General features: G+C 41.5%; 3 protein-coding genes across 6 annotated transcripts in view; 2 read left to right on the plus strand and 1 right to left on the minus strand.

Annotated features, from left to right (window-relative positions):
* Positions 1-584: 584 nt before the first annotated feature.
* Positions 585-7,165, minus strand: slc25a40 (solute carrier family 25 member 40). 4 transcript variants are annotated; one of them, XM_041942647.1, is made up of 11 exons: positions 6,975-7,165; positions 6,669-6,773; positions 6,295-6,346; positions 5,323-5,382; positions 5,123-5,229; positions 4,827-4,894; positions 4,346-4,470; positions 3,242-3,525; positions 3,040-3,121; positions 2,634-2,714; positions 585-2,543 (listed from the first exon to the last, which is right to left on the minus strand). In XM_041942647.1, the coding sequence occupies exons 2-11, from the start codon at positions 6,732-6,734 to the stop codon at positions 2,410-2,412; spliced, it is 1,059 nt and encodes a 352-aa protein (XP_041798581.1). In that variant the 5' UTR covers positions 6,735-6,773; positions 6,975-7,165; the 3' UTR covers positions 585-2,409. The 4 variants fall into 4 exon arrangements, with proteins under 4 accessions (XP_041798581.1, XP_041798580.1, XP_041798583.1 ...); XM_041942646.1 differs by having other exon boundaries at positions 6,669-6,776; XM_041942649.1 differs by lacking the exon at positions 6,295-6,346 and having other exon boundaries at positions 587-2,543.
* A 493-nt stretch (positions 7,166-7,658) lies between these two features.
* dbf4 (DBF4 zinc finger) lies at positions 7,659-13,617 on the plus strand. Its single transcript, XM_041942879.1, has 13 exons — positions 7,659-7,866; positions 8,038-8,169; positions 8,507-8,670; positions 8,925-9,128; positions 9,261-9,311; positions 9,400-9,469; positions 9,783-9,859; positions 9,976-10,021; positions 10,184-10,229; positions 10,326-10,451; positions 11,052-11,166; positions 11,361-11,476; positions 11,647-13,617. The coding sequence occupies exons 2-13, from the start codon at positions 8,118-8,120 to the stop codon at positions 12,482-12,484; spliced, it is 1,905 nt and encodes a 634-aa protein (XP_041798813.1). The 5' UTR covers positions 7,659-7,866; positions 8,038-8,117; the 3' UTR covers positions 12,485-13,617.
* A 1,575-nt stretch (positions 13,618-15,192) lies between these two features.
* The window catches only part of adam22 (ADAM metallopeptidase domain 22), a 57,415-nt gene continuing 46,807 nt past the window's right edge, over positions 15,193-25,800 (plus strand). Inside the window, exons 1-3 of the mRNA XM_041941548.1 lie at positions 15,193-15,289; positions 15,577-15,737; positions 18,961-19,037. Of these exons, the coding sequence (XP_041797482.1) occupies positions 15,193-15,289; positions 15,577-15,737; positions 18,961-19,037 (335 nt within the window). The remainder of the gene's footprint in view (positions 15,290-15,576; positions 15,738-18,960; positions 19,038-25,800) is intronic.

Below are 25,800 nucleotides of genomic sequence, written 5' to 3' on the forward strand. Positions count from 1 at the left end.
GCTTCTGACTTGAACTCAGACTTAAAAAATATGGCCTTCTTGGATCTACTGCAGCAAACAGCTGCCAGCATGGAGATCGGTGGTGTGTTGCCTATAAAGATATATTGACAGTAGATTATCTGTTGCTGTGATCAGTGAGCTAAAATATGAGCTGAGAGGGAGGCAACATAATTAAAGAAGCTGGTGACGTACTCTCTCTATTACATTGTATCGTTAGCGGTTATTTTAGGGATTCTTAAACCACTAAGATGATGAGTACGTCCAAGAATGAGTTGGAAATGAAGCATGGAATAGGGAAAAACTAAATTATTTGATTATAATAATTGTTCGGTCTATGAAAGAACCCAAGATGAAATTGTTTTTGTCTGACTCACAGTCTAAAAAGCATTCACTTATAAGAAAACCAAGCAAATCATCAATTTTGTGAATCTGGGACAAGCAAAGGTTTGATATTTTATTCAGTTAATCAATTGTAAAAATGGCTGCTGATTGAATCATTGTTTCAGCACTCCTGCTGTGTGTGTGATCTTACTGAGCCCCTGTCCTCTCTTTGCAGGAAGAGTTTCCAGAGTCTGGAGCAGCTGTCGGCAGACATGAGCCTCTCCCAGATGTCTCTCAGACCGTCACACACACTGAGTCTGGAGGCCAGGCCGGCCGGCGCACACTGGCCCCGCCAAGGTACGAAAGCACTGTCGACCAGGAGGGTCTCCACTCTGAATCACGTGCACTCTGTCGTTCAGGTAAAGAGGAAACTCCGTCTCTAAGAGGTCTGTGTGGCTCCCTGACCTCGGCCGCCAGCTACAAGTCTCTGGCCAGTCTGAAGTCCAGCGAGTGTTTGGCCAGTCCTGCAACAGAGGTCAGCAGCCCAGGCATCACTCCTTCGTAGGGAATAAGGAGCTAAAAAAAGGGGCCAGACAATCCAGGAACTTTCTAAATGTAAGTGATATTGATTTGTAGATGTTTATGCTCTATATGTGGAGCTTTAACAGATGGGAGGCAGGTTTGTGAGTTGAGAATCAGGTGCAGCACATACTTTGAATTGTGTTAAAACTGAGCTCCATCAGGCTGAATAATGTCTTATTCACGAACCATTCAGCTCTTTATAGAGGATCAGTTGTTAACTTCATCAATGTGTGTTTAAATTATTTTGTTTCGTTGGTGTTTTTATCTGTGGAGCCTCAGTTTTTTTTTTTCCTTTCTTAGAAATAAATGAATAGAAGGTTGATCTAAGAATTGCCATGTCGCTTTGCAGTACTGACGAGACAGTGATGAGTAAGTGTTTTCACCCCTGTCAAAGGTTTCCCAGGAGATCATAGCATGCTAAAAATGCTGACTGCAGATCAGTTTAGGAGGCAACACAAACTGCTTAAAGCCTCAGTGTTTAGTCTCTTATCACTGCAAATCATTTCCTGCAGTTAAGAGGGGCCTTTATTATCTTCTGTGCTGTTGAATTCTAATATTTTTTTTTCTTTCTTCTTTCAGAATTTCCTCTCACATATTGTTCTTAGGTGCCAATTTTCTTGCACTTTTTTAGGAGATCATTATCACATGGTTTTGTTCTCAGGTAATGATCACTATGAGTAATATTCACCCTTCAGTCCTGGGTTTACTTTAAAGGTCAGCTTTCTCAGACTGACTATTGTTATTATTCCCTTTAATTATTCAGTATTTCGATGGCTAGTTACCACAAAGGGATAATTCCTAAAACTGAATAATGATGTCTGTTATCTTTTAACAGATATTTTGAGAATAAGAGATAAAGATAAAGTAACCTAAAGTTACCTTTCTTTCCAGACAATGAACAGGTGTGGCGATAAAGCTTGTATAAAGTCAGTGAATGACAGGAATTTCCACAGAAAGTCAGGTTTGTGTATTGAACATTTGAGACGTCACATTTTCATAGAATTTAGTCACAGTCTTCTTCCACAGTCTCGTGTCAGACACACATTTACAGGGAATCGGAAGTACAAAAATATCTCATTGTCGAGAGGATAAACTGACTCAGAGCGCCACACAGAGGAATAAAATAGACATTAATCTTACATCTCTAATGTAAGGACTTCAGGCACAATGCACATGATCCCAGTGAGACAACCACATGTGGGACCTGGAAAATTACACTTTACTAATAAAACTGTGGCTGCCATCTGATGGCTGATGAATTTATCCAAAAGCATGTGATCTGGTTTCTTTTCAGCTGTGCGCACATGATACATCATTTAAATAACACTAAAGAGCATTTAACATACATTTTGATTATCTATAATACTTTGTAATGCAGTATTTGGTCTTTTTCACTTCCATGTGTGTTTGTGTTTTTAATTTGGCAACACAAGCCTTTTTCTTCCAGGTGTAGTCCTGCAGTAACAGCTGTGGGGTTTGGTTTGGAGAGAAATGACAGGAAATCTATCAGGTGTTGCTGGTAGTCAGCGGCCCGAGTATCCTCTCCTGGTTGTGTTCGCGGAAAAAGGCCTTTCCAAACTCGTAAGTGCTGATCATAATGGCACAGGCCGGGGCCACTTTGATCAGCCTGGGGAGGTAACCTGGCAGAGAGGCAGCAGATAAGAGGAGCGATTGTGTGCCATTTCGCTGGATAACTTGAATGATTAACAAAATACGACAAAAGTATCTACCTGCAAACAGTCCACCAAAGCCGTCCTGTGCCACAATCCTGCGCATGACACTGAAGGTGGAGGACGAGACCTGACTGGACACTGAGACGACAACAGTAAACATGAAATGACACATTAACTTGTGAACACAATGAATATACAGTAGTTACAGTCATGTAGAACAGTGTGATGTAATCCTACAGGCTTGTCAAATGAGCTCAATAACAAGTCATTATATATATATATATATATATATACACACACACACATATATAGATATATATATAAATTATGAGGCTGTAACACTATGCATTATATAAAAGTGAACATTGTCACAAAATTTTTCCATATAAGATAAAGTGGTAGTGGTGGTCTTCAGAAGCATTTACTAATTGAAATAACAATTAAGAGTTAGTGCCATAATTACAATTCTTTGCTTGTAGCTCTCCCATCTCCACCTGCCTTCTCGTTTTGACAACATCAAAAGGCAACGTTACAATGGACGCAAACTGAAAGAAACAGAAATATGCATTGATTACTAGATTCATTATTTCATCACGGTTTACTTATGAATTGTGATTCTGTCAAGTTAATCAAGAGCATCGTGTACAGGTTGAAGACGGACTTACAGAGCCAGATATCGCTCCAGATATGAAGGTAATGGTAAATGTGGGTTTTCTGGTGTTATACCGTTCACACAGCCAGCTCTTGGTCCTCTCATAGTTGTACCAGTACATGGCTGAGAAGGGTACGTCTCGTAAGAGCGTGGGCCCCAAACCCCGCCACAGAGACTGCCAGCCTTCTGACTGCACTGCAGAGCGGATGCAGTCAGTCAGCTCCCTGTACGACTGCTTCTGAGACTGCAACTTCGTACGGATCAGCTCCAGAGGACTGATCACTGTCACTGAACCCACTGTCGAACGCAGACAGAAAAAGAAAAACAGGGGAAAAGTTCAAAACACAAACAGATCTTTGCTTACAAAAAATCCTGCTGTTGCAGAGAAATCACTATGAAAGCAGACCAGGTATCAATAACGTTGAGAGCTTTTTTCAGTTTGGTGGAGCATTATAATTTAAGAGTGGTACATCCCTTTATGAATCATCCTCACCTGCTTTTTAATCTCTTTTTAATAAGTCAAGTCGGGGTCAAAATGTTTCAGACTACATTTTTCACAATCAAATCTAGGGTAGGGTGAAATTAAAAATACTCAAGGCTGTAGGGGAAAGTATGGATGGCTGCCCATGAAAATTAATCTGGAAATGAAACCACCTGTGTTATTAAAATACCATAATGAATTAGCCATGCTGGAATGAACTCATACTCTAATGACTCAAAAGATGCCTTCATACATGTTTTTGTTAAATAGATATTTTCCATTCTGTAAGCAATAACTGAATGCAAGTGATCAACACTTATTGATGTTGAAGGTATAATATGTAACATTTCTGGATTTAAAATGTCTACAAATTTGTTGGTGAATGTTACAAAACAAAACTTGAAAAAACGTAGTTAGATCACATCAGGAAGATTTTCACAGGAGTGCGTCGTGGCTGTTTTACAATGAAGACAACACTTCACGACGTCGTTAAACTTCGGCTTTTGTTATTGTTCTGATTGAGACCCCTAGTGACAGAGATTACATACTGTGCGTTCAGAGCTTGTAACACTATCCACAGGTGCCCTGTGAGAGCTGGTCCTGTACTCTTCAGTGATGCGACAGCAGTCAGCTCACCTCTAGCTAAAGCTCCGGCCATGAGGGGAGCCTCCTGAGCGTGGTCTCCCAGCCTGACGCTCAGCGCTGCACACAGCTGGTCGTAGCATGTGAAGTAGATCACTGTAGCTGGGACTGCCATCACGCTGGAGATAGCACATACAGAAAATATCCAAAAATTATGCTTCCATCAAAGTTATGCAAGGCAGGAAAAGTCAACCACAAACAACACTAATAAATGAATGAGCATTGTGATTTACTAAAGAAAATTCCATTACAACAATACTTAACATAAATCAATCTTTGGTAATCAGCCGTCAAGAAAACCTTAGGTGGTTTGCCACTAATTGGGACAACTTCAGTGCACCCTTAATGAGTGCATCAGCTGCAGGCTAAACGACTGTCGACCTACCGCATGCCTGATAGCTCGGCTTTAAGAGGAGAGCAGGCAGAATGGAGTGCAACGAGGGACTAAAAGAACCACAGAGGACTTCACACTCACAGGGTTGGAGGCAGACCACTCCATAAAGCCTTTATTCCTTCACCGCGCACGATCTTGACAAAGGCGTCCTGCAGAGATGCAGAGTCGAGTTAGTGTAGGAAGACGTGCTGCTTGGCAGTTTTCTATCACAATGTGACTGCGCAGCTCTATGCACACACACAAAACTAGGCTCTATCAGCCACTAAAGCAAAGCACAAACATGACAGGGAACTTGTCTACCTAACAATTCTAAATCTTTATATCTTATTTTGGTGAACACTGAATGTTGATATGCAACGGCTATGTGCAACTTTTACCAGTGTGCCATTGAAGTGACCGGGGGCTTTGTACCAGGCCTTTGAGTTACCGTTCTCACACACACATATGTGGTCCATCAGTCCATTGCAGTAGACGAAGCATTTCCCTGAAAGACATTTATAAAAACACATGTGGCCATCCTACATTTACTGTATTAATAAACATAACACTAGACCGACACAGTTCATATTCATTGTACCTTTGGGGAAGGGATTTCTCTGTGCTTGCAGTCTGATCTTCACAACATCCAAAGGTGTGACTGAAAGAAGCAAAAATGAACATGAGCGTCTGTGTGTGACAATAAGAACAATGTGGTAACACTGTTAGCAAATGGAGGTTTTCTATGCAAAACACACCAATCGACACACAAAGCACCAACTATTGTACATGTGTTCAGATTATTAGTGAAGTGTGTCAGGTGAGGTAAAATGTGACATGACAAGAATATGCAGAAGCAAAACTTTTTTTGTTTTGTTTTTTCTACAATTGATACAGTCCAAATACAAAATATTTCATGTTCAAACTATTATAGTAAAATACTTTTAGTAAAAGTTTAATTTTTAAAGAGCACATTTAAGATAATTGCTGTCAAATACTTTTCTAGTATATTTTCAGTGTGTTAAAACACTATTTGCATAAAGGTGCACTTGAAATTAACTTGTACAGATTAAAAGTATATCAATTTTACTCTGCCATTAAATTTTTACCTGCTACCGTGTATATACGTATTAGCCGTTCAGTGTAGCACAGCCAGACACACAAAAGCATGTCTATACACGGTGTGACATTTTTAAAGCTTGTTTTATTATCAGCTGAGGTCAAACATCCAGAATGCTGTATCATGCTGTGATTGACAGGAAAAATAGTGAGTGAGCAATATTTTCCAAGGATCAGATGATAAGAGATGGCAAATCTTTTAAGGACAGGCAGGCATTAATAAGCATTGAATGCACAATACAAATGAGGACATACAGTATATGTACAGTGCATCCTGTTCATCCTTAGTTTTACAGTACACTTGTATGTAAAAATACACTAGTAGCCTCATTTTAGGATTATTAGTTTACATTCAAAGTGTACTTGAAATGCACAGGCAGTATATAAATATACTTGTGCAGATGTACTTGTAGTCATAATCGTAATAGACAACATGGCAAGACAACAAACCGACCTTCATGAAGGTTGTAGTGTTCAGGTTTTGTTGAAACTGATTCAGAATGCCCCTGCATTATACAGAGAGGTGTTTGCTTAGAGACACTTACATTCTTACAGTGCTTACATAACACATGATAAGTCACCCACCGTTTAACAGTGTACTAGTGTATCAGACTGCATTAGATTCAGCTAGGAGTCCCTAATAAATTGGTATTTGTAAGTCGATTTTAAAATGTACTGAACTGAGTTCCAGGTAGAGTACCTGGAAACTGTTGGCAGTAACGTTGCACTGCATGAGCCAAAACAAGCAAAAACACCAGTCTACTTCTTGGAAAGGAAAAGACCACAGCATGGCCACCTGTCGTGAGATAGTAAGGGTGGGTGGCTCACCAAACAAAGAGGTGAGGATGGCTCCGGAGCAGGACGCCGCCATCTGTTGGAGTGGAGTAATGCCATCACTGGCTGAAGAAGCAGGACCTTGACCACTCATGCCGTCTTCTTCAAGCACGGACACAGTTCGACACCACACACAATTTAATTTGCACGTTAGTTATCATGTATGAAACAACTTCCTTTGTTAACTAGGCTATGTAGAATCGCTCGTTTTGGTTAATCCGCTATCACAATATAATTCCAGGTGCCATGAAATGTCATAGGTTGACCTGAGTTACCGAATTACTTTAGCCAACTTCCTACCTGCGTCAGCACCTCAGCAACAGCGAAATCTTCCACGAGCGCACATTCCACTCAGGTTTTTTACTCTCCCGACAGGCCGACAGTTGCTACTATCCAAGAGGCACTGTAAGGAGGGGATAAATTAAACACATGTGTATGGGCAGGTGTGGCAAACCTCGTTCGCTAGTCTGTTTACAGAGCGACTTTTACATGACGACATGTTGTGCAATATTAACTTCCGTAAAGCACATTCTTCAATATTTAAAAAAAATTACATGATACATTATATGCAATAAAACATATTAAAACGCGTATAGAAGTAGTGTACGATTGTTTAAAATGTAAATGAAATTAAATTGCAATATAATTCTTATGTATATCTATTTATTTATAGTTTTAAAAGAAATGTGGAAACATCACATTGAAACACAAAGAAAGCGTTTACTTACTTCTGAGGTTGCCAGGTTTGAAGCGTTCCCGTAAAACCCCTCCACTTCTGAGTTTGTCGAAGGTATGGATAGGACGTAGCGTTTATCGACGACAGACAGGTTCTGCTCAAGAAAAAAACAGACATTTAATGTAACTGAAACTTCTGTGTGTCAAAATCTGGAACTTTTTGTTTTTAAAATTGATAGTGGTTGGGTCGCTGGAAAGGCTCAAACATGGCAACATAAACTTCGTCTACCATTGGATTTAAAGCGGGAAAGGGACGTTTTGCGAAGCACTGACAGTTAAAGTTTACTACAACTGCCTAAATAGTCGGAAAAATCGCTTGCCAATGGATATTCTGTGGCAACGAACGTGCCAACACAGCTTTTGCGCCATTTGTTAACGTTACCTTTTAATGATGTAACGTAATTTGAGCAAAGCAGCTAACTCCTGTCTGTCCGCCGAGGAAACCGGACATTACACGGTAAGACTGCATTTAAACGTTACCGGCAGTTAAATATGAATAACAGGGGAAGCCTTCGACACATCGTCTCAGCTAACGTTACGTTGCTCACGTATTAGTGTTTGGATACCTTTGTTTGGCTCACTCTTTCTCTTTGTAAATAACCATGTTTTTGTTTAACATTACACACAGGGGACAGACAAGGACTTCCTGTGGCATGTTGACTCAAGACAAGAGAGCAACAGAGCACTTTTTTTCAATGAAAAAATAAAATGAAGCCAAAACGCACCCAGAGGAATAACGTTAGAAGACCCAGTTGCCAAGGTGATGTTGTTTAGTACCGTGTTGCACTAGCTAGTATTTTTATTAGCATAGCATGTTGTCTTGTTTTCCAGTTAAACCTGAAACGTAGGCTCAAGCTAATAAACGGTAATTACCATCACTTACACTTAAAATGTGTTAATCAGTTAAATGATTAAAAACAAGCCACTCTTTGTATTTCTGAAGCTGTAACCATTAAAATTTCATTAATAAGTTATAGGTATGGTTTCTTTCTGTGGTCGGTCACTGTTAATTGAGCAGTGATTGCTTGGTCAAGAACTTTAGGTGAGATTATATGTGGACTCCCTCTTCTTATGTGACTTTACTGTTTGTCTCATAGGCAAAGGTGTCAGTGCTGGTGACAATGTGGGTCAAGCTAAGCCAACATCGCTGGTGTCCTTTCGTGCTCAAATCAAACCTTTTGCTGGGAAAGTGTTTTACCTGGATCTGCCATCAAACAGAATAACAGAGACATTGGAGAGTGACATCAAAGAACTGGGAGGGGTGAGACAAAAAACAGATTTTCTCTTTTGTGTTTTTGGCTGTAAGAAAGGTTCATACCTCTGTCATCTGTTCTGTGTCAGCTTGACTAATCCATGTAGTTACTGAGTCTTTACACATAATGTTATATTTTCTTTCCACAATACCATCCCTCTCATCTCTGCAGACTTCAGTGGCTTCCCCCATGCTCAGCTTTCTGCATTTGATGTACTTTTCCCAGAAAGTCTCATACTGTTTTTCTTGTGTTTGTTACTCAGACTGTCGAGAAATTCTTCAGTAAGGAAATTAAGTATCTGGTATCCAACAAGAGGGAGGCCAGATATGTGCATTGTCTCAGGCAGGAGTCTCCTGTCCCCAGCCCAGACTCTGGAGAGAGTTTACCGCACTGTCGCTCAAAGTCGCACCGGCCCGGCAGCCATGAGGACAACATGAAAAGCAGGTCTCAGGGCCAAACAGACACAGTGAGTTCACTTTAATTGTTTCATCAACTATAGTGCAGATTTGTTTTTAGCTCTATCAGTGTTATTTCCTTCTAGATAATATTTACTGGTTATTAATATCATATATTTTCATCTTCTGTTACTGTTTTGCAGTGTGTTACAAGTCGAGGGAAGTCTTTGGTGGAGAGAGTGGTGAAAGAGCAGGTTTGTTAAGTCAACACTAATGACTTTAGTGAGGAACTATAATTACCTCTTTTGTTTTCTGTGCTAATACACACTTGTTTGCTTCTAGGAGAGGGTACAAATGAACAAGATCCTGTCAAATGCTCTGGAGTGGGGTGTGAAAATCCTCTACGTAGATGGTATGCTGTAGAGGTTATATTAGTTTTTCTTACAATACATCAACCTTTTGAACAAGGCATGTCCAAACTATTCCATTGAGGGCCGTGTGGCTGCTGGTTTCTGTACCAACCAGTCAAGGGGTCACCTAATAATCAGCTGAAGACTGAGATCAGCTGATTAAATGAGTCCAGCCTGTGTGCTCCTCCTTTGTTGGAATGAAAACCTGCAGCCACACAGCCCTTTATGGAATAGTTTGGACATGCCTGGTGTAGACTATTTGAATGTATAATGTAAATAATGGCTTCTGTTTTATTTCTTTTATGTCACTTGCAGATATAATAGCATATGTTCAGAAGAAAAAAAAGGTTGTCAACAGCCAGTGTCCTGCTACCACTGCTGTTAAAACAAGTGTAAGTTTACAGATTCAGATTCTTCAGTGCATTCTTTTTAAAAATGCACTCATTTGAAAGGATTGTCATCTTTAAAATGATTGGTTTCTAAGTGCTTTTTCTGTCGTTCTGTATAGGTCAAAGCTGAGTCAGTGGCAAAGCAAGGCTTTCAGAAATGCAGAGGTAAATATTTTTATCTAGGACTAAACAAGTCTTTTGAGCTTTTGTAGTTATTACCCACCCTGTCTTTTAGTTTTTTCAGCCAGAAATGATGCCCATTGTTTTTTTTATGATTTGTAAATACATGCTCAAATTTCAACTGACTGTCACTGATGTTTATTCCAGGGGGTCGGATCAGTAAACCGTTCGTCAAGGTTGAGGATTCAAGCCGGTGAGAGACAGTTGGTGAAAAGAAGCTGACATCCGCTTACTGTCTTTGAATTGTTTGCATGTATTGGCTCTAAAATGTTTCATTTCCCTTCCTCAGACACTACCGTCCAATCTACCTAACTTTAGCAAACATGCCCAAATTCAACCTGAAGACTGTTCCTCCCTGTAGTCCCCTTCTTGTTGAGGACAAGGATCCTCCCGGGAACAAACAGCGGGGACACAGGTATTGTGCCTCTTCTGTGCTTTGTGTTTAACTAACTTAACATCAGGCCAGCACAGTATGTCACACTTCCACAAGGACTTAACATGTTTTAAAAACTTTTGTTCTCGGTCAGAAGTATCAGCATATTTTAATCACTGGAAAACACCATATCCCACCAAAATGTCTCCTAAAGGAGCTTCAAAGTTATTTTAACAAGCTGAATTTGCACCCAGTTCCTTGTTTATTTTTCAGTGATCTATATCTTTTACATGACTGATGTCATTTACCACATTTACCATACCACATGTCATTTATTTTTAATTTATGCTGTGTGGTGAAACCAAGACAGTCTCTCACCACTGTGGAAAATAAAGTAACTAAAAACATTTTTTCATGCTGTTTAAAACGGATGTATGTATGTCTGACACAATGGGTATCTTTTGAAATTTGACCAAAATTTCAAGTTCTGTGGGTTTGAAAAGTGCTTGCCACAATTTGAGTTGGTTCTGCTGGAGTTACCCATCAAGACTGAAAGAAAATGTAACAAAATGCAGAAATCCAGACTGTTTTCATCTTAGCTTGGTTTTATTTGTGCAACCTCTGGACTCCTCTGGGAAACAGAGGTGCAAAGGCCTCAGCCAGTGAAGAGAGAGCACACAGCCGAAAGAAGAACAGAGACAAGAAACGAGGCGGCTACTGCGAGTGCTGTATGATCAAATATGAGAACATTACAACGGTAAGCTATCGCATTTGTAAAAGTGAAAACTATCAATGCAATACCTTTGGTCTAATACACTCATTTTATAGTAATACCAGATAAACCACATATACCACATATTTTGCTTTTTACTTTGCAGCTGTAAATATCAATTGGGTGATTTAAAAAAAAAATATTAAACATAAACGTAATTATTAAATTTTTTTGTTCAGCATCTACAGAGTGAACGTCACAAGGCTTTCTCAAAGAGTGACGAATACTTGGTGGTGGACAAACTGGTTTCAACCCTGCACTGCAATTTCATCCCCATCAAAACCCAAGTTAAAAGGTAATTTGTCACCATTTCTGTTAAACTTCCATCAACATTATACATTCACAAGAAAGAAAAATACATGTTAACAACTATAATCTCACTTTAGTAAATTAGTTTTTGCCATATCCAGATCTTTTATCTGTCTGTTCCACTCTACTCATCTAATTTTTCTTGATTCCTATCAGACCAAAGTGTAGTGTTTCCTCTGTTCTGATTGCTCCTGGACCATGTGGGAAAACTGAGCTAAGGCACAAGGGAGATCTTGATACCACAGAGATTATTAAAGAAGAGCAGCACTGGACTGTCGATGGGCACAAGGGATCTTATTCAGGACACACTTTAAAAATCGGATCAGTTCTTGCATCTGCTCCTCTGATTCACAGAGAGGGGGACAGGAGGCGATACTACACTCACTCAGACAGTTCCAAGTACAAATCTCTTGCACGTAAACGGCTGTGCAGACAGAACTCACTGCCTTCTAGCACTCAAAAAGTTCCTCAGCCCAAGATAGAAACAGCCCCCTCTAGAGGTGAATGTCTTGCCTCTAGTCCCTCCAGAGTTACTCGGGTTGACCCGGTGGACCAAATAATAATCGAAGACATGAACAGCTCAACCTCTCACTTCCATAATATGAACGGACAGAATGAGATGTCCTCAATAAGCCTTAATGTTATAACAAATCAACAAGAGGACTCTGACAACAAACAGTGTTCGTCAGTGTTTGAGGCGGTTCAGGATGGAAACACATTGCCTGACAAAATTACTGGAAACAACCTTTCAGAAAAGGAGGATGCACACCTCCCTACACAAAGCTTCTCCCCGGTCCGGAAAATACAACGGAGGATCCGAGTTTATAAACGCAAAAGACGGAAGGTGGACACACAAGTCAAACATGTAAATTCAAGTGACATTCCTGACAACTCCATGATGAAACTTTGGGAATTTTTTAAGTCAAGTGATGACATGGACGTGGAATTTCTGGGGTTTGAGGATGAGGAAGGGACAAATGAGCTGCAGAGATGAACTGGACTGTTAATGGCTTTTGCAACACCAGAACCATACCACATTCTGTGCCATGGACTGCGTAAACCAATAGATTTTTCTTGTAATCACAAACATCAGATTAAAGATGAAAGAATAATCTACTGTGTTTTATTTTATTTCCGGGGGCCATATTTTTTCCTCCTTATTTTGTGTTGTATCAAATGAAAGGCAGCTGCTGATGTGCTGTAGCATTTTTTTCACAGCATTGTTTAACATAGAAAACTTTGAAAGAGGTAAACCAGCGTCCAATGACAATTTTAATTCTCCTTATCGTGGCTTTAAAATAACATTTGGCACATTTTCTTGTGCTGCAAAAATTGGTTGAAAATGTACATTTATTTGATATTTAGATTCTAAAGTCAAAACAAAGAACAGTGAAAGTGGACTGGAAATTGAAGAATTGTAATCAAAACTACAATATTCCCACAATAGTAAAAATGTGTCTTAAATGTGCAAAATGTCATGTCTTGATGTTGAGTTCCAACACCATGAACTGGAATAAAATATTACCCAAAGATGACACCAAACATTTAGAAGTCCCATTATAAGGACTTAAATGGACCTTAATTAAGACAGAACAGTAACAGTAGAGTGTGTATCAATTAAGTGTATTTCTTAACAATTTCACAAGGTTGATACCTTTTATTGCCACTTGAAAATTTCTGAAATAGTTTACAGTCTCTACATGCAGTCTTTTCTCCACAATACTGACTATTCACTTAAAGGAGCATCATAGCTCTAGCTAGTCAGTAATCTGGAGAAAGATGACTTGAATCTTTCCAGATGTGGGCAACTGATTGTACAGTATATGTATATAAAATACATATAGTGTTTGTATTTTAATGTGAATGACCTGCAGGTTGGATGTGTGGTATGTGACATTATATCTGACATTTTAGGATTCTTCCTAAGTGCACTTTTTGTGAGTTCATGTGTTTTTTTTCTGATACATTAGCTCAGCTCCTAGCTTTTTCCCTGCATTTAGTGCATTAGCATAGTGCACTTGTTCTCCATCACTGCTCTCAAATGGATCCACTGGGTCAAATGGGAGTCTGTGCCACTACCATCAAGAAAAAGACATGAGCAACAGTGTGTTCCAAGGCACAAGTACAGAAATACTGCAAATAAAAAGGCAATTATCAGGCAACATTATCGTCATTTTTCTTCTCTGTTACAGATTCTAACCTTGCTGTGCTTTAATGATCATAGCGCACAAACTGTACCTGCCCTATGCTGTACGTACTACTTGTAAGCATGCACACATTTAAAGTCTATGCATTATCTAATCCAGCTCATCTTTTTCAAGGTTACGAGGACGGGAGTCTATACCCCTGCTAGCACACAGCTGTTCACACTCAAATGTACACACCTACAGTACAAATTTTGAGTCTTCACTCTTTGCATGTCTTTAAACTGGTGAGAGAAACCATGCAGATACAGGAAGAACAGGCAAACTTAGCACATAAAAGTAAACTTAAATGAAACTTCCACACCTTTTTTTTTTGAACACTCATGTGTTTGTTACCATTATCTCAGATAAAGGAGTCTTGATCAAATAGCGAGCCTACCCTAAATATAAGCTGGCTCTAAAATCAGTCATTACAAATACTAACTGGCTCTAAAATCTTCAGACTTTATGTAATATTATTATGTATATGCCAGATTGAACTCTTGCCTTAGAGCCATATCAGCTCCTTGAATAAACAGTTGTTTTGTGTGAGGAAAAAAAAAAAAAAAGCTCATTAATTCTGAAAGATTTGCTGTGTGCTCTGGGGCAAATTCACACCAGGTTTGAGCATCTGGTGCGTTCTTACACAAACATTAGTGCAGATCTAGTGCTAAAGTAACATACAAGACTGTGTTCATGCTACCATGTGCCTACAGTTTAAAGGTTTTGTGGATGCATGAGCAAACTAAAAGATAAACATGTCAAAGATGTGAATGAGAACCCTCCCTCAACCAGCTCATCTGGATATTTATATGTCGTGATTTTCTAAATATGTTCCTATTTGTTGTTTTGGCAAAACTAGAAAATATGACATAATTTAGGAGAACAATCCTGCATTGTTGCAGACACTTGTGGACAAACAATAACAAAACATCCACAAAAACAATACCCTCACGCACATATGGGAATTTTCCCCTTGTTTTTTGGGAGCCGTGGCAGACGATGGAGTGATTCATGATAATAACACGCAGAATTGGGCAGGAATGGCGCTCCTGCAGCAATTTAACATGGTGGAGCCTGGAGGAGGCGGGCGTTCATGCCATCCCTGTCGGTCCAGCCGGCGGAGGGACGGGCCCGAAGCTTTTCTCCATCCCGTCTCCACTGCTCGCTCATATTTATGCATTAGGCGTTTCTGCAGTGAGCCGCTGGATATTGATGTGTTTTAAGGAGGCGTCCCCAGTCCTCTCCTCCCCTCCATCCATCCATCCCTGCGTCCCGGTCCCTCCCTCCCTCTCACTCTCCTCCCTGCCTCCTCCGTGCTGCTCATCCGCGGGGTCTCGGTGCGCTCAAACGCGCTCGGCGTTCAGACTCGCAAAGACCCCGATGGCCCCCAACCAGAGGGACTGCGCTAACCAGACGACCAGCCCCGTCTTCAAGCTCCCCTAGCGAAGGCAGGACCCCGAGAGCCTGCCCCTGGAATACCGCATTGTTTTATAATATCCAGCAAGAGAGAGAGGTGATGAGGCTGACGATGCGCCCGCGATGGTGGATTTCCCTTTTGTGCGTCTATGGATTGATGCACGTCGGTCACCAGAGCAGCCCCAATGCCCAAAATGGTATCTGATGCTATTTTAGATATTATATGAATTATTATCGCGCAAGCAAAGCGTTAAATTTTCATTAATATGCCTGTGTTTATTTTTTTTTTCTTATCCTAGCCTCGGCTACTTTATGATCTACATCTAAAATATGCATGTAGCCTGTAGCTGTTTCACGTTTTCAAAGGAAATGGGACCGATCGACGTTTCAGATGGCGGTGTTTGTGATGAATGTGTCTCCGTGTCACCTCCCTCGCGGAGGGGACCGGACGGGTAATGAAATCGGTGTTTTCCTCTCTGTGCAGGAGACGCCTTGTCGAGCCTGAAGGCTCTTCGTGATGCGGGCAGGTTTGTCGGGAAGGAGGACACGGTGCCTCTCCGCCTGCTCTACAGCAGGCACAACCACAGCCAGATCGCGCAGGACGAGCTCAGCACCCGGGTGAAAGCCAGCTCCGGCTCCGCTCAGGTACACGGTGTTTGGAGGGACGGATGGAGGGAGAGGGGTGTCTGCGTGCGGCCGGTGGGATGCCTTCAGGAGACACCTCTCTGTTTCCTGCCTGTTTATGTTTGCATTGATGCGCCCTCTGTCCTCAGAGGGGAAATTAATAATTAGTTAACTGCAAGCAAAACAGGAGAAGCTTGAAACGTTTAGTCAGGAGCAGGCCACAGTAATTAGGCAGTCTGCGGGTGCTATATGGGTCATCATCAGAAAAAAGCAGACCAATGCATGTGAACTGACATATTCATCTTAGTGATGGGCTCTCTGTCCAAGCTGCACATTTACAAAGTCATCAGCTACAGTCATCTGGCCAATCAGGATGATTAATAATTTAGTGATAACTTGCATGGCATCTGTCCAGCAGCGGCTTCACCTGCACCATCACACATCCAATATTTTTCACTTTATTCATGACTGAAACTGACCACAGGCCGGCTGTTGGAGCTTGACAGGTGTATCTTGAGTGGACTGTGTTATTGGCAGATTTGAGCTTTGATCACAGATATATCTGTGCCAAGAAGTCGCAGTAGAGCCATGCTTCAGATACACTTTGCATCTTGGAATTCAGAAACAGCGCTAACATGACACAGTATGTCCACCGGAGGGCACTGATAAGTTTTAATTTTCAACTTTTAAATGTCCTGCTTTGGCACATTATTGTCTTTAACAACCATTTGAGGAATGTCAGTGTTTGTTGATGCTAAAAAAGAAAACTTGGCTGATATCTCATTAGTGGAGCCCTTTAGCTCTCAATGTCAATATCCGCCTCAATAATCCAGTGTCCATCCCGCTCTACTTGCTTAATATCTTAATATTTACAGTGATAATCTTCAAGAACTGCTGTGAAGAGGGACTGATTCCAAACACATTTCATAATTTTAAATAAAGATATAAATGTCTACATGCATTTACAGTTATTACAACAGGGACAACTGTATTGTTGGACAAGAAAGCCTACCACAGCCATTTGGTCTGTGATAACCAATACAGTGCAGTAATAATCATAATCACTGTAACTGTGTTCACTGACTCAGTTCAGTGAAGCAGCATGTCTGCTGGGTTCATTTCAAGAGATGAGTCAATTAGCATTGTGCAAACCTGTCATGCGTTTTTAATTTGCACGGCTTAGGCTTGTGTAGGCTAGCCTATTCAGGGCTCTCAGAGAGTGGAGAGGGCTACAGATGGTAGCATGCAGAGAGGCGCTAACCCTTTGTCTCTCTCACACCTCAGACAGAGCTGCAGCCCGATGGGTAAACAAGCTAACAGGAACCATCTGCCATCGGATATCATTTTAATATTTTCCATTTGAAGCTGATTAATCTCCATCACGGGTTTGTCAAGTAACACAAGCTTAATTTTAAAGCAAGGAGACTAATTTCTGTAGAGCAAGTGAGCATTTTTACTTTCTACGCGCGCGCACACACACACACCCACACACTGCTTCATATTGTGGCTTAATGCTCGTATTTTCATGAGCCACCTCTGTGTAATTCCTGAATTTTACAGCTCAGGTGATGTGTTTATTTTACTGTTTACCAGAATAACTCACATGCAGCCAATCATTAGTGGTCTAAAAGTTGTATGTATGTTGCAAGTAAGGAATAAATCCAGGGTGGGAGGAGGAGGAGGAGGCAGGCGATGGCATCTTTGATTAGATTTTTTTTGTGTGTGTGTTCTGAGTCTCTTATTCTCCAGAGAGTCAAATCTGGTCTCCAATCAGCCGTGATGTCACTTGCGCATAGTTTGATCAGTTATTGGCTGTTTTTAGATCAACAGCCTAAAAACAAATCTGTCAAATAGTTCTGAAAATGTGTGGAACGCAGGACGTTATTTATAGACTTCTGTGGCGTTGCCTATTTTCAGTCTCAGACACAAACACCTTCACCACTGAATGGGTGGTGGAGAGCGCAGTTGAGTGCTCGTGTTGTTTTGGTGGAAAAACAAACGCTTCAAGTGCAATGAGTATGAGCATGTGTGTGTTAGTTTGTATGTTTGCCTTCCTGCCTCTCTGCCTGTGTGTGTGTGTTTGTGTGTGTGTGTGTGTGTGTGTGTGTGTGTGTGTGTGTGTGTGTGTGCAGTGGATTGATAGCATTTACAGTCATACTTCAGCAGTCATGAGTGGAAAACCAGGCTTGCTATAACTCAGAAATCAATGTAAGAAGAGTCAGTGGTGGCATCAGAATATCGGCCCAGCTCAGTCAAGCTGGGATGTGCTTTCATTAAACACAATTACTGGTACCTCCTCCCATCATGGATCCAATCTGCCAGATTAGATTTCATCGCAAGTGTGCCATGGAAAGGGATTGCCCTTTGTACATCCACACCCACACGCCCACACATCCTCTTACTCCCTCATATATGCATTGACCACGCACAGACACACTCCTACAAACAATAGAGTCTGTGGCCAGTGGGGACCTCACAGGCTAAGGTCGCCCATGGGTAGGCACGCCTCCTCAAACGGAAACAAAAAAACACGCACACCCCTCCTCCCCTCGTGGTCATGCGGTGTCCAGCCTGTGGTGAAGGTAGCCCGTGGGCTGAGCCTGGGGGAGGGTGAGCTGTGTTTTAGCTCAGCTCTGGGACTCTCCTGGACCTGCACAGGAATGATTGTGAGGAGTTGTCATTGACCCAGGGGTGTGTAATGACGCCTGTACCATATGTGACCAGAGCTGGGAATGAATCAGACCCTCGCCCCTGCCCCCCCCCTTTAAATCAATCACACACAGTCAGAGCAGACAGAGTGTGATTTTCTGTGTTTGTGTACATACATATCAGTGATGCCAGATAGAAATGGTTCAGTATGGGTTTATTTCAGTGAATCCTTGGCTTTGTGAAACTATTACAAAACCAGTCTGGTAAACAGAAATAAATGGTCATCGAAGTAAAGTTGTGCATTATGTTGCCCACATGCGTGTTTAAATGTGTGTACGTGTGTGAGTGGGTATTGCATAAACAATGTTTCTGTGTCAGATCCTTTGCAAGAAATTAAAACTCAGAAAAAGAACTTGATGGCTTAATGCAAACTGTCTTCTTCTTCCTACTGACTGATGCTGAAAAAGACAATGCAGACATCCATCAATGTAAATGTGAATTGATCATGCATATGAAAATGAATTCAATGGATCCATGAATATGATAATGGAGTCCTTTCGTCATAGTAAATCGCCATTCTTCTCTGCCTTTTCAGGTGAACCATGTGGCCCAAGTAAGCTTTCAAGTCGACGCCTTTGGTAGAAAATTCATCTTGGATGTGGAACTGAATCAGTGAGTATAACATGATTAAATCTGCCTGGTTGGCTAAATGTCTGTCTCACAAGCTGGTTGGCTGGCATGCTATGCTTGGCTAGCTGTATGTCAATGTAGCCATATATCTGTCAGTCAGGGGAGCTAGCCTTCTACCTATCTGTTTTTCTGTCCGTCTTCAGGTTGATGTCTTCAGTTGCGCTCGTGTTAGTAGCTTTAACTCTCCACTTCCTTATTAATGTTTTTAACAATGCTGTGGCTGGGCTGACAATCACACGTTTGTGTAAATGAATTTGGTTTCATTTTAATTTCCTTAATGTCCACGGAATGATGTTGAAACGACCCCGGCAGGAGTCGTGTCATTCTTGCAGCCTTAACGGCACTTTTGAGCAGAAGTTCACATTATTTCCTTGTTTAGTGTAAATCCCCAAGCACATATTGCACATGAATCTAGGGCTGACTCCAGTATTTTAACTGAAGTTGGTCATTGTGGTGCTGCTGGGCAGAAGTCATATTTTCCTGCTCTCTTAGTGCTGTTTATTGCCTGTTTTTTGGGAATGCACTCTCTGGACATAAATATCTAATGTTGGTGTGTGTGCTGAAATGGGCTGCTCTATGAATGAGTACATCTACGTGTGTGTATGTGTGTGTGTGTTTGTATGTTCGCTGTGGGTCAGTTATTGTGTGTGCGTGATTTAGACGTTCCATCATAATAGGAAGAGATTTACGGTAAAGGCTGCAGCGCTGCCCTGTCAGACACTGATATTGATCACAGCGCCGCTGATGGAAAGCGAGCAGCTCCCTCTCTCTCATTATTTTCTCTCTCCCTCTTACTCTGGCTCTCTCACTCTTTTTGCCTCCACCCCATGCACTTCTTTTTTTTTTTTGCAACCACCTTTTTTGGCACCTTCTTCTCTAAACCTTTCCTTTGTTCCTGTACTTTCCCTCTTTTGCTGCTTGAGCCGATGCCTTGTTTGTCTCATTTAGCCCCAGAACGGAGAGCCTGTGAACTTGGCACACATATAAGATGCTGCTGCCTGCTCATCACAGCGGAAGTCACTCCACTTCTGAGTGAAAGCGTTACATCACAGGAATTCCCAGGTTTAGAGAGTATGTTTCTGTGAAGCCTGCAGCTCATTGCATGACACATCAACCAGTCATGGATACAAACGTGCTACCTGGACGAATACAAACACGCACACATACAAACTGAGCGCAGAGGTGGCCTCGTCCAGCGTGCGTATGTTTGCACGTGCTGTCACGCACACTCTTATACTTATACTTTCATCAGCGGATGTGGTTCAGAAAGTCCGTCAGAATATCGGCTGAATGGAAACCCTCAAGTGAAGTCCTGTTTTTAGCTTTTCAGAGAATGATTAGCCTCCAACCAGACAGCCCCGGGCAACAGTTTGACATGTGTGGTTCTGAATAAGAATGAGAGACTGAGATCAGTGCAACAGAGCATTGTACTGTGTGACTTTCATCTGATTTCTCTAAAAATCCTTGTACTATTTGTAGGGCTCAAACGTCAATCATCTATTATCCAGTACAAAGAGAAGTAATCGGCAACTGTTTTGTTAATCAATGAATCTTTTGTTATTTTTTTCAAACAAATACGCCATCAACACTTCCCGGTCCCAGCTTCTGAACTGTGAGGATTCGCTGCTTTTCTTTGTTCTGTTATTTGATTGTAAACAGAATATTTTAAGGTTTTGGTCTGTTGGCTGGGGACAATTTGATGACACCGCTCAAGCATTTTTTTTACATTTTTTTTTTTACAATCCATTATTTTACAGTCAAAACTACAGTGGGCCTGAAATCTCAATGCACTGCAAGTTACAGTTACAGTGTATAGGATTTAGTCAGAATACTGGCAGAAATTAAATTTATTCACAAGCATGTTTTTTGGCATCTCACGCTAATCACCAGTCACCTGAACACACCCCAGATTGCCCCCTCTGCTGCTGCCCTCGTCTCTCCTCATCATCATCCTCCACCACACTCCTCGGTGAACTGATCCCCCCGTTTGACAGCCACACCGATTGTGTTTACAGATAGCTTTCATGCCAGACAGAATAAATCCAGCTGATGTGTGTGTGGGTGCAGGAGTGGGAGGTATTTTTGCTGAATGGGCCAACATCGTTTTTTGGCTCCCGGTAACAAAACCGAACCAAACCAGACTCTCGTTTTGATCAATGAGTGACTCCACCGCTGTGCAATTATTTGTGTTTAATTGTTGCCACGAGCAAACAAGAAATGTGTGTTTTTCAGCTTTAGTTGTCACCTGTTTCTGTTGTGCTCCAGATATGTATCATCATCATTATCATCGTCTTTGAGCAGCTGTCTCTGCCTCGACTCAATGTTTGGCCGGAGGCTGATAGGAGTGTAGGCGTTCTGTTATGAATTCATATGTCTTTTGAGTTTGAAGGACATGTGTGTTTTGAACACAGCAGTCTAGTGCTCTTACTTTCAGATGTGAAAAACCGACTTGGTTTGTGTTTTCCCCACAATGCTAGCAGCTTGGCTCTATGCATGGCAATGTCCGTCGGACACATCTGTGGTCCACACTGAAATATGTCAATAACTATAGATAGATTGTCATGAAATTTTGTGCAGACATTCATAATCCCTGGAGGATGAATCCCACTGACTTCTCATCCAGCTTCACCATGTGGTGAAAATTTCTGTATGGTCAGTGCGTCTCCTTATGGAGAAGATTAGATTTGACTATTTTTGTGTTTTCCTGTCTTTAGACCATCCATCCATCCACCCAGTATACCTGATTATCTTGTTCAGGATATCCCATTGTGCACTGTTCAGAAAGCAGGTCTGAGACGTTGCTGTCCTATCACAGAACTTGTACTGAGACAGTTTGTATGGATAAGAAACTGGTTAAAATGAAAGTGTGGTACATGGTGAGAATAATCCCTTAATGGTATTAATGTGTGTGCTGTAGTCATTAGCGCTTTCATTAGCAACATGCTGTATTGACATGAGCCATCCATGTGAAGTGTGACAGTCTATAGAGAGGAAGTCGGGGGGGTTGGTGGGTCATGGGGTCTCTATTCCCCCGCGCTCCCTTTGTCCTCTTCTTAGTCCTGCATCTCGCCGGCCGGCTACAATTTACCATTCATAGGGCTAGAGTGAGGTGAAAATGTGCACAGGATGGGGGGTTGCCTCTCTTTTGTAATCATACTCAACACACACACACACACACACACACGTCTCAACCCTTGATTACTCCCTACCTCCACACCCAGTCTCCATTCAGCCATGCCCCTACTACCCCTTTACTCCACCCCTCCCACCTGCTCTCGCTGAATAATGAATGGTGCTGTAAGATTAAAGAGGAGTGTGCTCACGCTTGTGTGTGTGTGTGTGTGTGTGTGTGTGTGTGTGTGTGTGTGTGTGTGTGTGTGTGTGTGTGTGTAATGGTTTCCGGTTGGCCATTGTGCTTTGAAAGGGAAACAAAAGTACACATACCGTCATCTCATACATACAGACGCATGCGCTGATACAGTGGGAAAGCTTTATGCTGCATGCTTTATATGTGATTAGAGTCATACCACCGAGTGTTGGGTGGGGTGATACAATCAATATCTTCATATTGATATCATACAATAAATAAATCCTATACAAAACAGTGAAATTGATTATAGCTGAAGTTATTATTTGATATATTTATTAGCAGATTGACAGAAAATGAAATGGACATGTATGCAAATTTCTATATAAAATAATCAAATTGGTGATCAGTACAATGAACTGTATCCCCCAAAATCATTACAAACATAAATTATTTTTAAAAATAGCAGTTGCAGGGAAACGATAATTTGAAGTGATTGATTCCACATCCAAATTAGTTAGAGGCTGAACAATAATTTTAACATGATATGACTGTATCGTGACGATATGAGATTATATTGAACTATACAGGCTAGTTCCTGTGAAATGCTGTTCATTATTTCCATCGCATTCAAAATAAAAGTCTGTCGCGTGTATTCAAAATGTATATTTAACAAACTGAACTGCTGCTGACAGCAAATGATAACAAGCTAGAAGACAGTGGCTTGACTGTGCTGAAGTGTGTGCGGTTCTGCGTCTGTGCATGTGAGAGTAGATGAGAATAGTGAGCAGAGTGGATATGTTTCTGTGATTCTCTATTCATGCAGTACGTAGGTTATGCATGTGTGACAATATGTGAGCACAGACAGAGAGAAGAATGGGTGGGCATGTCTAAAAGATGTCAGGACTAAAGAGTTTCATAACCTCTTGAGTGTTACGAAATAATCCGCTGCAGCAGCATAAAGGGAAGAGGGCTTCTCCCCGTCCTCATGTGCGATGTTGACACTGACACACACTCAGTTATTATTATTTCTACTACTGTGTCATGTCGGCTGTCCCTGAATGCACACAAATGCTTAATGCAAATGCTGAGGGTCAATTACAGCCATGCTAAATGCATTATTCATCTTTGTTAATGCAGTGCGTGTGTGTGTGTGTGTGTGTGTGTGTGTGTGTGTGTGTGTGTGTGTGCACCAGGGATGACAGTTAGTGGGGAGGGGGCTGAAAGGGATAGACTACTCATATGAATATGGGGTCCCCTCAACTGTTAGGTAAGAAGCTAACCAAACATCCCATGGTCTAATGGTTTGATGAATGTGTGCATATGTGTTGGTGCGTCTGTGCATGGACTGGAGTGTGTGTGTGTGTGTGTGTGTGTGTGTGTGTGTGTGTGTGAGGAGAAGAGAGTTGTTTGTACCATCGTGTAGAATGGTAGAGCGTGTGTCGTCTCGTTGGGCCTCAGGTGCAGACGAGGCAGTAAAGTGTTGTCTTAATTAGAGATAAAAAGACTGGATTGAAAGGAACAAGGCTCAGATGGAAAAGGGGAGGATCAATACTTAAGAAGAGGAAAATGAAAGAGAATTCGGCAAAGAAAGGTCAATTATTTAACTCTCTCACGCTCACTCTTTGTCCGTTTTAAATTGAGTTTGAAGTTTTGGATCACCTTTTAAAGTGCACAAACTTGTGCCTTTTTGGATTAATTGTTTGCATCTTCATTTTCCTCCATTATGATAACTGTGGACGTATCCTCAATATCTGTGTAATTATCTGTCGGTACAAATGTGAACCCTCTTGCTTATTTGAACTTGCAAAAAGGATCACTCTGTCAAACTTACAAAACTTAAAGGCATCTTGAGGAGTTTTCCTGCAAACGTTGCTATGTTCACATTCATTTTTACTCACCGAAATATATCAGGTGTGTCCTTGAGGTCTGAAAAACATGTTGAAAGCATTTCCTTTCAATATAACATTTGCAAAGCAAAACACATTTTAAACAAATATTGTTACAGCCTTGTTCGCCAGCTAACAGTCTTCTTCCTTTCCTTTGTTGCCACATATTTGTGTCTTTGTGTGTTACTGCCATCAACTAAAATAGTTTGAAAACTGTGTATTGTATCGTGTGTAAACGTGTGTCTTTGCTCTACGTCCACAATACAAAACAGAGACACAATTGGCAAGAACAAAAACAGCTCCATAGCGCTACCAGCTCTCAAAAACCCTGCATGGTACCTTGAACAAGACATCCTACATGAGGTAGAGATTGCCAAACCATATCTGGGTGTGTCTTTACATATATCCTTTATATATGCACACAAAGAACCAGATATTTTCTAACATCTCGCTCATTGTTTGTATTGAATAGGAAAATTTCTTGCCCATCCAGGCCTTGGAAGGGCTCTAAATACCAGTCATCTAACAGCGCCTTTGTATAAAATGAGTGGGATTTTTTTCTGGAAACCCTGGCCACCAAAATATCTCCTCCTACTAGTTTGTGAGCAGCGCAGTGGGAGGAGTTGCTGATTCTAAAACTATTTATTACCAAACAATAATCTCTTGTTCACTCGCAGCACAGATAAGTACATTAAGATTCAGCTGATGTCGCGGTCATGTTGACTTTAGACTTTGTCTGGCCTGAGTGGGCTTTGTGACTTTGGCCGTTTGATCCCTAAAATGTGTGTAGGCGTTCGGCTGCCTTGGACCGTGGAAGGTGCTGATGCTGTGGCGTTATTGGTGCGCTTCCCTGTGTTGTGCATGCATTGGCGCGTGCATGCATGTATTTATGTGTGTTGCTTGTACGTACACGTGCGTGTTGCCTTATATCTCCACATATAGATGATTTAACTCTCTCTCATGTCCCATTCCAAGACAATTTATCATCCACCCAGGTTTCGCTCCCTGCATCCTGACATCGCTACAGCCCAACTCCACTCTTCTCCTCCTTTTCCATCTCCATCTTTGTCTCTCCTCCTCTGTTCCCAGGTCTGTAATTTATTGCAGAGAGGCGTGATCTGGTTTACTGTGGACTTAATGAGAAAAACACAGAGAGGGGAGTGTATGTGTGTGTGTGTGTGTGTGTGTGAGAGAGAGAGAGAGAGAGAGAAAGAGGGATATAAAGAGAGGTGTAGAGAAAGAAATAGTTAAGGATGAAGAGAACGAAGAGGACAGAGAGACGTGTGGATGTCCTTCATGCCCCCTTGATTCTTTGTGGGTGGGTTGAGTAGGTGCAGGAGATAGGGAGAGATAGAGCGGGGGGTGTGGTGTGTGTGTGTTAGTGTGTGTCCATGCTCGAGGGAGGTAGGTACTTGAAAGGAGTACCCTAAAAAGAAAATAGTCCCTGCCTCTCCTTTCCTCTCCTCTCTCCTCTCTCCATCTCCATCTCCTACTTTCTTCTTCTCTCGCCTCAGGCCGGACTTCTTTCTCTGATCTCTGTGTCGTCTGA

This window comes from Chelmon rostratus, chromosome 8 (assembly GCF_017976325.1).
Source record: "Chelmon rostratus isolate fCheRos1 chromosome 8, fCheRos1.pri, whole genome shotgun sequence".
In the NCBI taxonomy this organism is placed as follows: Eukaryota; Metazoa; Chordata; class Actinopteri; order Chaetodontiformes; family Chaetodontidae; genus Chelmon; species Chelmon rostratus.